The following is a 12669-nucleotide window of genomic DNA, read 5'->3' as shown; positions in this document are numbered from 1 at the left end:
TAATAGTTTCTTTGTAGACCCTTTTGGGTCTGCTAGGTATAGAATCATGTCATCTGCAAATAGTGATAATTTAAGTTCTTCTTTTCCTATTTTTATGCCTTTAATTTCTTTCGTCTGTCTAATTGCTCTGGCCAGTGTTTCGAGGACTATGTTGAACAGAAGTGGTGAGAGAGGGCATCCCTGTCTTGTACCAGATCTTAGAGGGAATGCCTTCAATTTTTCTCCATTCAGAATGATGCTGGCCTGTGGCTTATCATAGATTGCTTTTACAATGTTGAGGTATGATCCTGTTATCCCTAATTTTTCTAGAGTTTTGAACATAAAGGGATGCTGTACTTTGTCGAATGCTTTTTCTGCATCTATCGAGATGATCATATGGTTCTTATTTTTAAGTCTATTGATGTGGTGAATAACATTTATTGATTTCCGTATATTGAACCAGCCTTGCATCCCAGGGATGAATCCTACTTGATCATGGTGTATAATTTTTTTGATATGTTTTTGAATCCGATTCGCCAGAATTTTATTGAGGATTTTTGCATCTAGGTTCATTAGAGATATAGGTCTGTAGTTTTCTTTCTTTGAAGTGTCTTTGTCTGGTTTAGGCATCAGGGTGATGTTGGCCTTGTAGAATGTATTTGGAAGTTCTCCCTCTTTTTCTATTTCCTGAAATAGCTTGAAAAGTATTGGTGTTAATTCCTCTTTAAAGGTTTTGTAAAACTCTGCTGTATACCCATCCGGTCCTGGGCTTTTCTTAGTTGGTAGTCTTTTGATGGTTTCTTCTATTTCCTCTATTGTTATTGATCTGTTTAGGTTGTCTATATCCTCCTGACTCAATCTGGGCAGATCATATGACTTAAGAAATTTATCTATGCCTTCACTATCTTCTATTTTATTGGAGTATAAGGATTCAAAATAATTTCTGATTATCTTCTGTATTTCTGAAGTGTCTGTTGTGATATTGCCTTTTTCATCCCGTATGCTAGTAATTTGAGTTCTCTCTCCTCTTCGTTAGCATGGCTAAAGGGTCTGTCGATTTAGAACCCTAAAGAGAGATATAGAAGAAGACCTTAGAAGATGGAAAAATATACCCTGTTCATGGATAGGCAGAACTAACATCATCAAAATGGCGATATTACCAAAAGTTCTCTATAAGTTCAATGCAATGCCAATCAAAATCCCAACAGCATTTCTTGTAGAAATAGATAAAACAATCATGAAATTCATATGGAATAATAAAAGACCCAGAATAGCAAAAACAATGCTAAGCAGGAAGTGTGAATCAGGCGGTATAGCGATACCAGACTTCAAACTATACTACAGAGCAATAGTAACAAAAACAGCATGGTACTGGTACCAAAACAGGCGGGTGGACCAATGGTACAGAATAGAGGACACAGTAACCAATCCACAAAACTACAGCTATCTTATATTTGATAAAGGGGCTAAAAGCATGCAATGGAGGAAGGATAGCATCTTCAACAAATGATGCTGGGAAAACTGGGAATCCATTTGCATCAAAATGAAACTGAATCCCTTTCTCTCGCCATGCACAAAAGTTAACTCAAAATGGATCAAGGAGCTTGATATTAAATCAGAGACACGGCGTCTGATAGAAGAAAAAGTTGGCTATGATCTACATACTGTGGGGTCGGGCTCCAAATTCCTCAATAGGACACCCATAGCACAAGAGTTAACAACTAGAATCAACAAATGGGACTTACTCAAACTAAAAAGTTTTTTCTCAGCAAAAGAAACAATAAGAGAGGTAAACAGGGAGCCTACATCCTGGGAACAAATCTTTACTCCACACACTTCAGATAGAGCCCTAATATCCAGAGTATACAAAGAACTCAAAAAATTAGACAATAAGATAACAAATAACCCAATCAACAAATGGGCCAAGGACCTGAACAGACACTTCTCAGAGGAGGACATACAATCAATTAATAAGTACATGAAAAAATGCTCACCATCGCTAGCAGTCAGAGAAATGCAAATCAAAACCACCCTAAGATACCATCTCACTCCAGTAAGATTGGCAACCATTATGAAGTCCAACAACAACAAGTGCTGGTGAGGATGCGGGGAAAAGGGTACACTTGTTCATTGTTGGTGGGACTGCAAATTGGTGCAGCCAATTTGGAAAGCAGTATGGAGATTTCTTGGAAAGCTGAGAATGGAACCACCATTTGACCCAGCTATTCCCCTTCTCGGTCTATTCCCTAAAGACCTAATAAGAGCATGCTACAGGGACACTGCTACATCGATGTTCATAGCAGCACAATTCACAATAGCAAGATTGTGGAACCAACCTAGATGCCCTTCAATAGATGAATGGATAAAAAAAATGTGGCATTTATACACAATGGAGTATTACTCTGCATTAAGAAATGACAAAATCATAGAATTTGGAGGGAAATGGATGGCATTAGAGCAGATTATGCTAAGCGAAGCTAGCCAATCCTTAAAAAACAAATGCCAAATGACTTCTTTGATATAAGGGGAGTAACCAAGGACAGGGTAGGGACGAAGAGCTTGAGAAGAAGATTAACATTAAACAGGGATGAGAGGTGGGAGGGAAAGGGAGTGAGAAGGGAAATCGCATGGAATTGGAAGGTGAGCCTGAGGGTTATACACAATTACATATAAGAGGAAATGAGGGGTAAGAGAAGAATAATACAAGTGGAAGAAATGATTTACAGTAGAGGGGGGAGAGAGAGAAATGGGGAGGGGAGGGGAGGGGAGGGGAGGGGGGATAGTAGAGAATAGGATCGACAGCAGAATACATCAGACACTAGAATGGCAATATGTAAATCAATGGAAGTGTAACTGATGTGATACAGCAATCTGTATACGGGGTAAAAATGGGAGTTCATAACCCACTTGAATCAAACTGTGAAATATGATATATCAAGAACTATGTAATGTTTTGAACGACCAACAATTAAAAAAAAAGTTTTTGCTCATTTCTCAGATATAAAATGACAATATTTCAAAATTACTTTAATTTTCATCTCTTTTTTAGAAAAATAGTGTTTTTTTAAAATGCAAGTGATATAAACTGAGCAAGCACAGTGGTGCATGCCTATAATTTCATTGACTCAGGAGACTAAGGCAGGAAAATGGCAAGTTTGAGACCAGCCTCAACAACTTAGGAAGACCCTGTCTTAAAAAGGGTTGGAGATATAACTCAGTGTAAAACACCCCAGGGTTCAAACCCCAGAAACCCCCACCCCCCAAAATTCCAAGTAATATGTATATAAATTATAACCACAGCAATAATAGTCAACTCCTCATGAGTTGACTCCTCAGCCACTTCTAATGATTTTAGGAGTATGTTACTCAGGATGTAAGTTTGCGACTATGACATAGTCCTAGAGAAACAGGAGTTTCTTTCTTGATCACATGAAGCTGGAGTGAGTTTGACAAGTCCACTGGGTGAGGTGATCAGCCCAGCGCTCTTTCTGTCATCTTCTCTGCCCTTCAAGGGTTTTCCAAGGTGCTGTACACCTCCTCGTTCCAGGAAGTAGGCAGGGACCTAACTTGATGAGAAGAAGGACATGCCCCTTTCCTTTGACGGCATGACCCAGAAGTTACTTCTGCACATACCCAAATGGCCACAGCTCATTGCAAAAGAGGTGGGCCACTGCAGCCATTGCTGTGCAGCCTCAAGTCCAACTATATATTCTATTGCTGACCCAGAAGAGGAGGCAGATACAGGTAGACTGTGTCCCACACTCTTCCCTGCATCGGTCTCCATATCTGAATAACACACTTCTCCTGCTGTATATCTCTGCACCAATTCTAGGTGTTACTTAGGTACTTTTACTCTTACCCCCCAGCTTCCTAATAACATTTTATCATAATGGCACAAGTTGCCAATATAAATCTCATCTTTGAGAAGGGATGACAGGTAATCAGAAATAGGAGTCTCCACTTTGAGAAATGAGTCAGTACTGACCAGCAGGTGCCTCACCCCCATCTCATCTTTACCATCACTGCTGGGACCTCCTCTTCGGAACCGGTTTAAGTCACATGTCACCATGTCCACTATACCCCATGATTCCTGACATGCAAAGTGAAATAATTAAAAGTGGTCTTGATGCCTACAGAATCTATCTTTACCTCTTTCAAATATAAATCCTTATTCCTGGACTGGTGGGGTGTTTTTTTTGTTTTGTTTTGTTTTGTTTTTGCGGGGAGGGTGCGGTGGGATACTGGGGATTAAAGCCAGAAACTATCACTGAGCTACATCCCCAGTCCTTTTTATTTTTCATTTTGAGCATGGTCTGGGTAAAGTTGCCAAGGCTAGTCTCAATCTTGCAATCCTCCTGCCTCGGCCTCCCAACTCACTGGGATTGCACCTAGTTTTTGGCTTATTTTAGTTTGGAGGCTTATATCTTTGAACTACATGAAGTCTTAAAAGTGAAAGTCGCAGTATCCATCAATTATAACTGCTGCTAATTGGTTATGTTGTTAAATAAACTCAGCTGAACCCATCAATTATTTGTTTACCATTTCTCATCCCTTCTTCCTTTGGGACTTTATTTAGGTCTTTATGCTTCTAAACCTACACATCATCAGTAAACACGTAAGCTTATATGGCTTGTCTCCCTTTTGTGGGAGTTGTAATAAGCTTCATTTAAAATGATTCAAGGTTTGAATAAATCTAAATTAAGTGTTCTATTAGACCACATAAATCATTCACAACTGAGCCAACTATATTATGATTGCATTTTCCTTCTTTCTGTTTTTCCTGATATTCATAATGTCCCTTCCCCGCCGCCCCCCATTTGCTTTGTGGTTTTTGAATTTCTGGCTGAGTCTTCCTGACACCACTTGAACTCCTCTCAATACAGTTTTCTATGTAATACAACCTTCCGTATAACTTACTGATTCCTTGTCTTCCTGAAGATGTGTCCCAGGGCTCTGTGTCCTGCTTAGACCTAACCTGGTCCCTCTCCAGGCCACTACTGTACTTCTGTCCTTCTAAGCCCTTCCCTCTGTCTTCATGCTATGAACATCTCTGTTTCTTGGGTCCTGTGTCTGCTCTTTTTCTTCATCCTCCCGTGTCTTCTAAGAAAAGAGTACTGGCAAGGAGCTATTTTGCCTTAGCATTTCTGGAAGCCTCTCCCCCTTTCTTCTCAGCCATTCTCTCTACCTTATTCGTGACCATCTTCATGTGTTATTGTCTGGGGTTTCAGGTGTCTCCTGCTTTCATTAGAGATAGATTTTGTGTTTATTCTGTACATTGGAGGTAGTTTTTCAGAGGGAAAAGACAGGAGTGAGAACGTCTCTACTCCACCATCTGGAAATCAGATGCTGTCGCTGCTTTCCTTAGGAGCAGGAGGAACATTTCTCATGAGCCTGTTTAATCTTTTGGTTTTCCACTCATGTGAAGTATCTATGAATACCCTTGAAAGGACACGTTCTTTAACAATTAGTATCAAGCACAGAAGAGCTCTTGCTTGCTTCTCTCACATGCCTCCTCTGAGATTCAGGTGGTTGGTGTCACAGTTGACTAGCGCACAGTGTTCTCATTTTCAGATTGCCTCACAACCGTCACAGCTGTCAACATGCTCACCCAGCAGGAGGTCCCTGTCGTGATTGCGGCCCAAGCTAACTTTGAAGGCTCTCTGGATTCAAAAATAGGTAAGCAGCTATTAAAATGTCATCATAATAATATATTTCACAGGTTTAAGATCAAGGTACTTGCCTATTGCTGTTACTTGAAAGAGCTGTCAAGTCCAAGACTCTTCATAAAATGAGTACTTTTTCTTTTTTTCCTGCTTTTTTTTTTTTTTTTTTGGCAGTGCTAGAACTGAAGCCAGGGCCTCTTGCATGCTAGGCATATACATGTATATGTGTGCTCTACCATGAGCTACATCCCCAGCCCCTTACTTTTTCATTTAATCATTCCTTATTTAAGAAACTATATTTTAAAAATGTAAGTATATCACAACTGGCCAGTTGCTATTGAAATAATAAAAAATGTCTGGCCCATGGATCAAGACTTAGTTGGTGAGACTTAGGCATATGATGCAAGGAACAATACAACTCAGATGGAAATCCAATTCAAAACTGGTAGAATCATCAGCAGGTGATGAGATGGGGGTTCCAAGCACACATGATCAACGTGGGCTGGGCTTTTGGTGAAGGCTTTGTGGAGGAGGTGAACTTGAGCTATTCAAGAAAGAATTGTGAAACAGCAGCAAAATTGGAGGCATATTTAGAACTGTAAATTGGATGTCCTTGGCAGCCTTACTCATTCGTGAGTGTTCTAAACTATCACCATGTAACAGGAAGTCTGGGAATGAGCAAAGGACAGGAATCTAAAGACAGCTCTGTCCAAAATCATCTTTCTTTAGGGCAGGCTGCGCATCTCTCTTCCACAGTAGATTCCAGCCAGTCTCCAAAATGCCAAAACCTTCAGAGACAGTTATTTCCCTCTGTTTTCCTAGCAGAAGAAATAGTGTTTCTTATTAAAATCACATTTCCCCCCTATAATGCCCACGTGGGTTTTTGATGAAGTGGTTTGAAGGGACATCAAAGCAGAAAAGCAATACTAAGCCATCCGGGTCATCCTCTTCTGACCACTTGAGCCTAGAAAGTGTGCGTTGGTCAAGGAAATACCTCCATTACCTGAAGCATTTTATAATCTGAAAATTCATAATATGACCAGCCAGGACAAATATTAAAGGAAGCTCTTGTGAATATGACTATTTGGCATTTTCTTGTTTGTTTGTTGGGTATTTTGAGTTAGATCACTTGATACAATGTGGGGAGCTCTAAAGAAAAAAAATAGATTTTTTTTTTTAGATGTGCATGGAAAATTGTTTTTCCTATTGTCCTGATTTCCCACAGTTACGTAATTATCATTTTCTAAATTATTGCTTCTTGCCCTCTAAGAAAGACAGAAGCAAAAATAAATAAGAGATAAGTGATATTTTTGCCATCTCACCTGCACTGTTGCAAGCAATTCACATTCTACTGAGTTTCATAGAACCAACACCAGGTCCCAGATCATTCTTTATATGGCCAAATAAGTTTTGTGGTCACAATGTCTCCTTTCTTTTTTTTTCTTTTTATTATTATTAGTTGTTCAAAACATTACAAAGCTTTTGACATATCATATTTCATACATTTGATTCAAGTGGATTATGAACTCCCATTTTTACCCTGTATACAGATTGCAGAATCACATCGGTTACACATCCACGTTTTTACATACTGTCATACTAGTGTCTGTTGTATTCTGCTCCCCTTCCTATCCCCTTCCTATCCCCCACAGTGTCTCCTTTCGAACATCAATCCTTCTAACTCCTACTCGTACACATTAGAATGTAGTAAATGACTTGTTTCCTTCCTTGACCATGAATACTTTAATTTATTTATACTGGGGGTTGAACCCAGAGGTTGTCTGCCAGTGAGCTACATCCCCAGCCCTTTTTTTGTTTTGAAACTGGATATTGCTAAGTTGCCAAGGCTGGTTTCAAATTTTCAATCCTCCTGCCTCAGCCTCCAAGGTAGCTGGAATGACAGAAATACACTACCACATCAGGCCCATGAACACTTTTTGATAATATTTATTGCTTACCATTTATTTTAGCCCTTCAGGTCACCCAGCATTATTCACTTTCTTAGGTGCTTTCTGCCATAATCCCATCTGGAACAACACAGAATTTTCCATCCTATCACAGAGCCTTCTATGATTCCAAGGAGAATCATGAAAAAAATCATTCCTTCCAACTTGTCTCCCAATCATTAAATCACCCTTCTAGGACAATGTTCTGGAGAAGATGTTCCAAGATCTTACTCAGCCTTCTGCTCATTACCCTCACTTTTCAACATAAAATATTGAATCCACAAATATGGCAGCAGTTTCAACAGATAGCTCTATAGCAGGGGTTCTCAACCAGGGGCTCTGCCATCAGGAGACCTTTGGTACTTTGGTAGACTGTCCCAGCTACCAGTGCTACTAGTAAGAGCCAGGGAAGCTGCTCACCATCCCAGAATGGACAGAACAGCCCCCACATCAGAGAGTCCATAATGCCAGCAGTACAGAGGTTGAGCAAATCTATGCCTGCAGAATCAATAACTGGGAAAACCTGTTCAGCAAAGCAGCAGGCCTTGGCCCCTCTGCTGAGTGAATTCTTTATGCTCAACTTGTTTCCTCAAGGATGTATGTGGGTGAAAAAAATGCATTCAGAATGTACTATTGCCTTCAGGAACAAAACACAGCTTTCAGCTTCCTGAGTGGATTTTTGTGGGGTTCTAGGAAATGCTGAGGAAGTCAGCTGTACTTACCAACAAAAAACTCAGTATCCTTTGTCACTGAGGGAATTTGAAGAAAAGGTTTCCCTAAATGCTCATGTCATGTTTCATTGACCAAAAAAAAAAAAAATAATAATAATAATAATAATAATAATAATAATGTATATTTTAAGATGTACATTATTTTTTTAAAAGAAACTAAGCAAAGGAAAATAAAACCAACATGGTAAACTGATCGTATTAGGGTATTAGAGTGTGTTCCATTCTCCCAGTGAATCTGATGCAATTTTACGACTTCTAAATTAATTTAGCTTCCTTTAAGAAGCTAAATCCAGGTGTTGAAGCCATCAATTATTTTGTGATTTGGGTGCTTGCAAAAAAGGTGTTCTGTTTCTCCCCCTCTGAATAGGAATTCCCAGCACCAGCTTGGAGGACACCAGCTTAGCCCAAGCCCTAGGCCTGGCCTACTCTGCAGTCATTGAAACTTTGCCAGATGGCACAGAGAGACTGAGCAACTCTGCTGAGGTTGGTGCCCCATGGCATGTACCTGTGGACCTTCTTCTAAAATCCTGACCTTGATATGAGTTCCGTGAGACATTTTTCCTTCAGATGCAAATTATAATCTGCCCTTTCAATTATCCTTGCAACTAACAGTCTTACACCCTTGTTTCTCTATGAAAACAAAACACTTATTCTTCATCAAGATCTAGAAGTTAATAAGCTCTGAATCCAACCCAACCCTAGAATAGTGTGCCATCATGGGAATCTAGTTCTTGAAAGAGGTGATTAAACTTGATTCTTCTTCCTGAAGAACATTTCTGTTGTCTCCAGGTTATTAACTTTGTTTCCAGCCAAAGTTTAACTCATTTATAAAAATGAACAGAGAAGTTGAGAATCATAGTCATTTGGTCAAGGTTATCTCTTGCCAACATTAGACAGCAGCACTTGAAGATGGTACATCTGGCAGGATTTGAGTCCAGCCTTTGTGCCAAATCAAACCAGAAAGTGATGGAAGAAGTAGGGTGAGGGATGGGGGGAGTGGGAAATGGCTTAGAGCAGCACTATTATGGTTTGGATATGAGGAGTCCCCTGAAAGCTCCTATGTTAATACAGGAAATTCAGAGGTGAAATGATTAGGTTATGGGAGCAGTAACCAAATCGATCCATCCTAATTTAAGTGGGTTGACTAGGTGGTAACTTCAAACAGGTGGGACGTGGCTAGAAGAGGTAGGTCACTGGTAGTGTACCCTGGAAAGGTTCATTTTGTCCTCAGCCCCTTCCTCTCCCTCTCTGTACTTCCTGGCTGCTGTGAATGAAGCAGCACTCACCATGAGCTGGGTCTCTGGAGCCATGAGCCAAAATGAACTTTCCCTCCTCTATTAATTATTTTGGTCATAGCATGAAAAGCTGCTTAACACAAATAGTGAGTCTCAGCATCACCTGCTGGCCTTGTTAAAATGCAGGTTGCCTGGTTCCACCCAGCCAGGAACTTGCATTTCCAGCCATTCTGCAGGTGCTGCTGCTGCTGGTGGTCCAGGGACTATATTTTTAAAATTACCAGCTTGGAACTTTGTTACTCAAAGTCTGGTCCTTGGCCCAGTATCACTGGCATTACTTGTTAAAAATGTGGATACTGGGACCCCACCCTAGTTAAGTAAGACCTTTGTGTGATTTTTATGCACACTAAAGTTACAGAGTACTGGCTTAGAGCACTCTGCATTAAACTAGACTGCACACTAGAGACACCTGAAATACTTAGGTCTAAAATACTTAGGTCCCACCCCAGAGATTCTGATGTAATGACTATTGATGATGAGGGTGTGAATTGGACATCAAGAGTGTTCAGAGATCCCCAAGTGATTCTTCTGTGAGGCAGAATCTGGGAACTACTGGCCTAACATAGTGATTCCACATCTGGTCATGTCTCTGAATCACTGGGGAGGTGCTTACTGGCCCCACCCAGGGTGATCCTGATCCAATTAGACCTAAAGATTCAGCTTTTACAGGTTTGGGACCACTGTCTATCGGATGTTTTATTTTTCTATAAATAAGAGAATTGTGACCAGGTTTTTCTTTTTCCTTTATAAGGAGTGACAGCATTTTCTGACCTCATATTTGTATCTTCACTTCATAAATTGCATCTCCAGACATGACTCACACTCTAAGATCGTGAACCTTTATTTAGACCTTATTGAGCGGGCCCCCTGGAGGTGGAGCAGAGCCAGCTAAAGAGTTGTAAGGGACCTGGGCTAACGCTCTGCGTTAGGGCACGAGAGAGAATATCCATGGCCAAAATGAGGCTTCACTGCCCAGAGAAATATCCACTCCTTAATACAGACTCTGAGTGTTAGTTATACTCCTTGGCTTCTTTCACATAGCTTCAGATGGCCTGTTGAATCCTCTCCTGGCTCTAGGCTAAATAGCTGGGATAGAGGAATTTCTCCAATGAATAGAAAGAGAATGGATGGTCAAAAGCCATTTCCTCCTTGACCTTCTGGATCATAAAGATAGTGATATGTGGAGAGATAGACTTTCAAGAAAGCTTTTAAAAGTGCATCATAACTATATGGTAATAGGAGGATGGAGCTTAGTTAGGGACTGTCCCCAGGCGCAGGTACTTTAGACAACACATCAGACTGCTAAAGAGAAAGCACTGCTCTTGGTCAACATGGCTGTATTTTCTTACTCTTTGTGTCTCATGACTATGAGCTCCTTGAGAACATAGACAGACCATATTTATCTTTGTGCCAAGGCCTAGCATAAGCCCAACACATAGTAGGTACACCTTATGCCTTCACTGAACCAATTCCAGGGCAACAGTCTGGTTGTTCACAAATCCCACTGGCTCATTTTGTACAATTAATTTGGCTCTCTGAAAAGGATCAGTAAAAAGAGAATTTCTCTTTTGTACTATTCCTGTTCAGCCCTGCTCTCTGTGAAATGGGAGCATTTAAATATAAAAGGTGTGGTCTGTGTCTTTAAGGCGTGGTACGGATTGTCTTTATAATATTGCCTTTATAATTCCTTCTCTGGATATCTTTTCCTCTAACAGGGGACGGGTCATTAAAAATACATATCATGCAATTCTTCACTGGCAGCAAAATGCTGATATTTGATTATCCCTATAGGTATCACAGGGTTCTAGAATAAGGAGAGCCACAGAACCAGGGCTAACTTACCAACCGGATATAGACAGGATACATAGTGCCCAGGCCCATAGTACTTTTAGAGGGTTTTTAAGTTCTTTTAAAATTTAAAGAGAAAAAAAATGGACTTTTTAGTGTCAAAAATTATACTTGTCTTTATATCAAAACAGTCATAAAATATAATTTTTGATATTATCTTAAGGAGGAAGGGACCCACAAGGCAAAAGCACTTGGAGCTCAAGAGAGTCCAAATGCGACCCTGCATAGAACCGATCCCTTGGGAGAGCCACACGTAAACACAGCAGTATGGGGTGGCAGTGTGGGGGTGGTACCTTGTCTTACGCAGAGAAGATCAGCCATTTCTCCTTTGCCTCTCAGTTCACAGGTATGACCCGGCAGGATGCCTTCCTAGCCCTGACTCAGAAAGCCCGAGGGAAGAGAGTGGGTGGAGATGTGACAAGTGACAAACTGAAAGACTGGCTGATCTCACGGCAGCGGTACTGGGGCACGCCAATCCCCATTGTCCACTGTGCAGCCTGCGGCCCAGTGCCTGTGCCCCTGGAGGACTTGCCCGTGACCTTGCCCAACATCACATCTTTCACCGGCAAAGGAGGTTCCCCACTGGCAGCAGCTTCAGAGTGGGTGAACTGCTCCTGCCCACGGTAAGGAGCCACTTCCTGCAGCGGCAACTGAGCCTGTGACCCCAGCACCCTGCAAATGCCTCAGACCCCCTTCCTCTCTCCTGGTGCTAACTCAGCTCTCTTTTCCCATGACTTCCACTGCCTGGAAGAAATGCCACAGGTCTTTTGGGACCCTTGAGAGAAGGGTCTGGAATCTGGCTCAGTCACTGTGACGGGTGCCTTCCCCTCTCCTCTGAGTTTTTTTTTTTTTTTTTTCTTTTGGGTACTGGGGGCTGAACTCAGGGGCACTCGACCACTGAGCCACATCCCCAGTCCTATTTTGCATTTTATTTAGAGACAGGGTCTCACTGAGTTGCTTAGTGCCTCACTTTTGCTGGGGCTGGCTTAGAACTCGTGATCCTCCTGCCTCAGCCTCCTGAGCTGCTGGGATTACAGGCATGCACTACCACACCCGGGTCCTCTGAGCCTCTGGAAGCAGCCATGACATTTCAGATCTTTTCTAGAAACATCTGATCCAGGGAGTGGAAAAGCACAAGTTTTCATCATATTTGTAAAAAGGCCACTGTCTTCCATTTCATATTCCTGAGAGCTTACTAGAGACAAGA

The 12669-nt window shown here is 41.3% G+C and overlaps 1 protein-coding gene and 1 long non-coding RNA gene across 4 annotated transcripts in view; one reads left to right on the top strand and one right to left on the bottom strand.

The window, feature by feature from the left end:
• LARS2 (leucyl-tRNA synthetase 2, mitochondrial) overlaps positions 1-12669 on the top strand; it is a 144952-nt gene that overhangs the window by 87549 nt on the left and 44734 nt on the right. For all 3 annotated transcript variants that reach the window (XM_081282815.1, XM_081282817.1, XM_081282816.1), the window contains 3 exons: positions 5551-5655; positions 8687-8802; positions 11802-12085. In XM_081282815.1, the coding sequence (XP_081138941.1) occupies positions 5551-5655; positions 8687-8802; positions 11802-12085 (505 nt within the window). The remainder of the gene's footprint in view (positions 1-5550; positions 5656-8686; positions 8803-11801; positions 12086-12669) is intronic.
• The window catches only part of LOC308643113, a 622623-nt gene that overhangs the window by 591400 nt on the left and 18554 nt on the right, over positions 1-12669 (bottom strand). The window lies entirely within an intron of this gene.

This window comes from Spermophilus citellus (assembly GCF_964194105.1).
Source record: "Spermophilus citellus genome assembly, chromosome: 3".
Taxonomy (NCBI): domain Eukaryota; kingdom Metazoa; phylum Chordata; class Mammalia; order Rodentia; family Sciuridae; genus Spermophilus; species Spermophilus citellus.
Note: the sequence above shows the minus strand (reverse complement) of the source record. Positions and strands in the feature narration are given on the sequence as shown.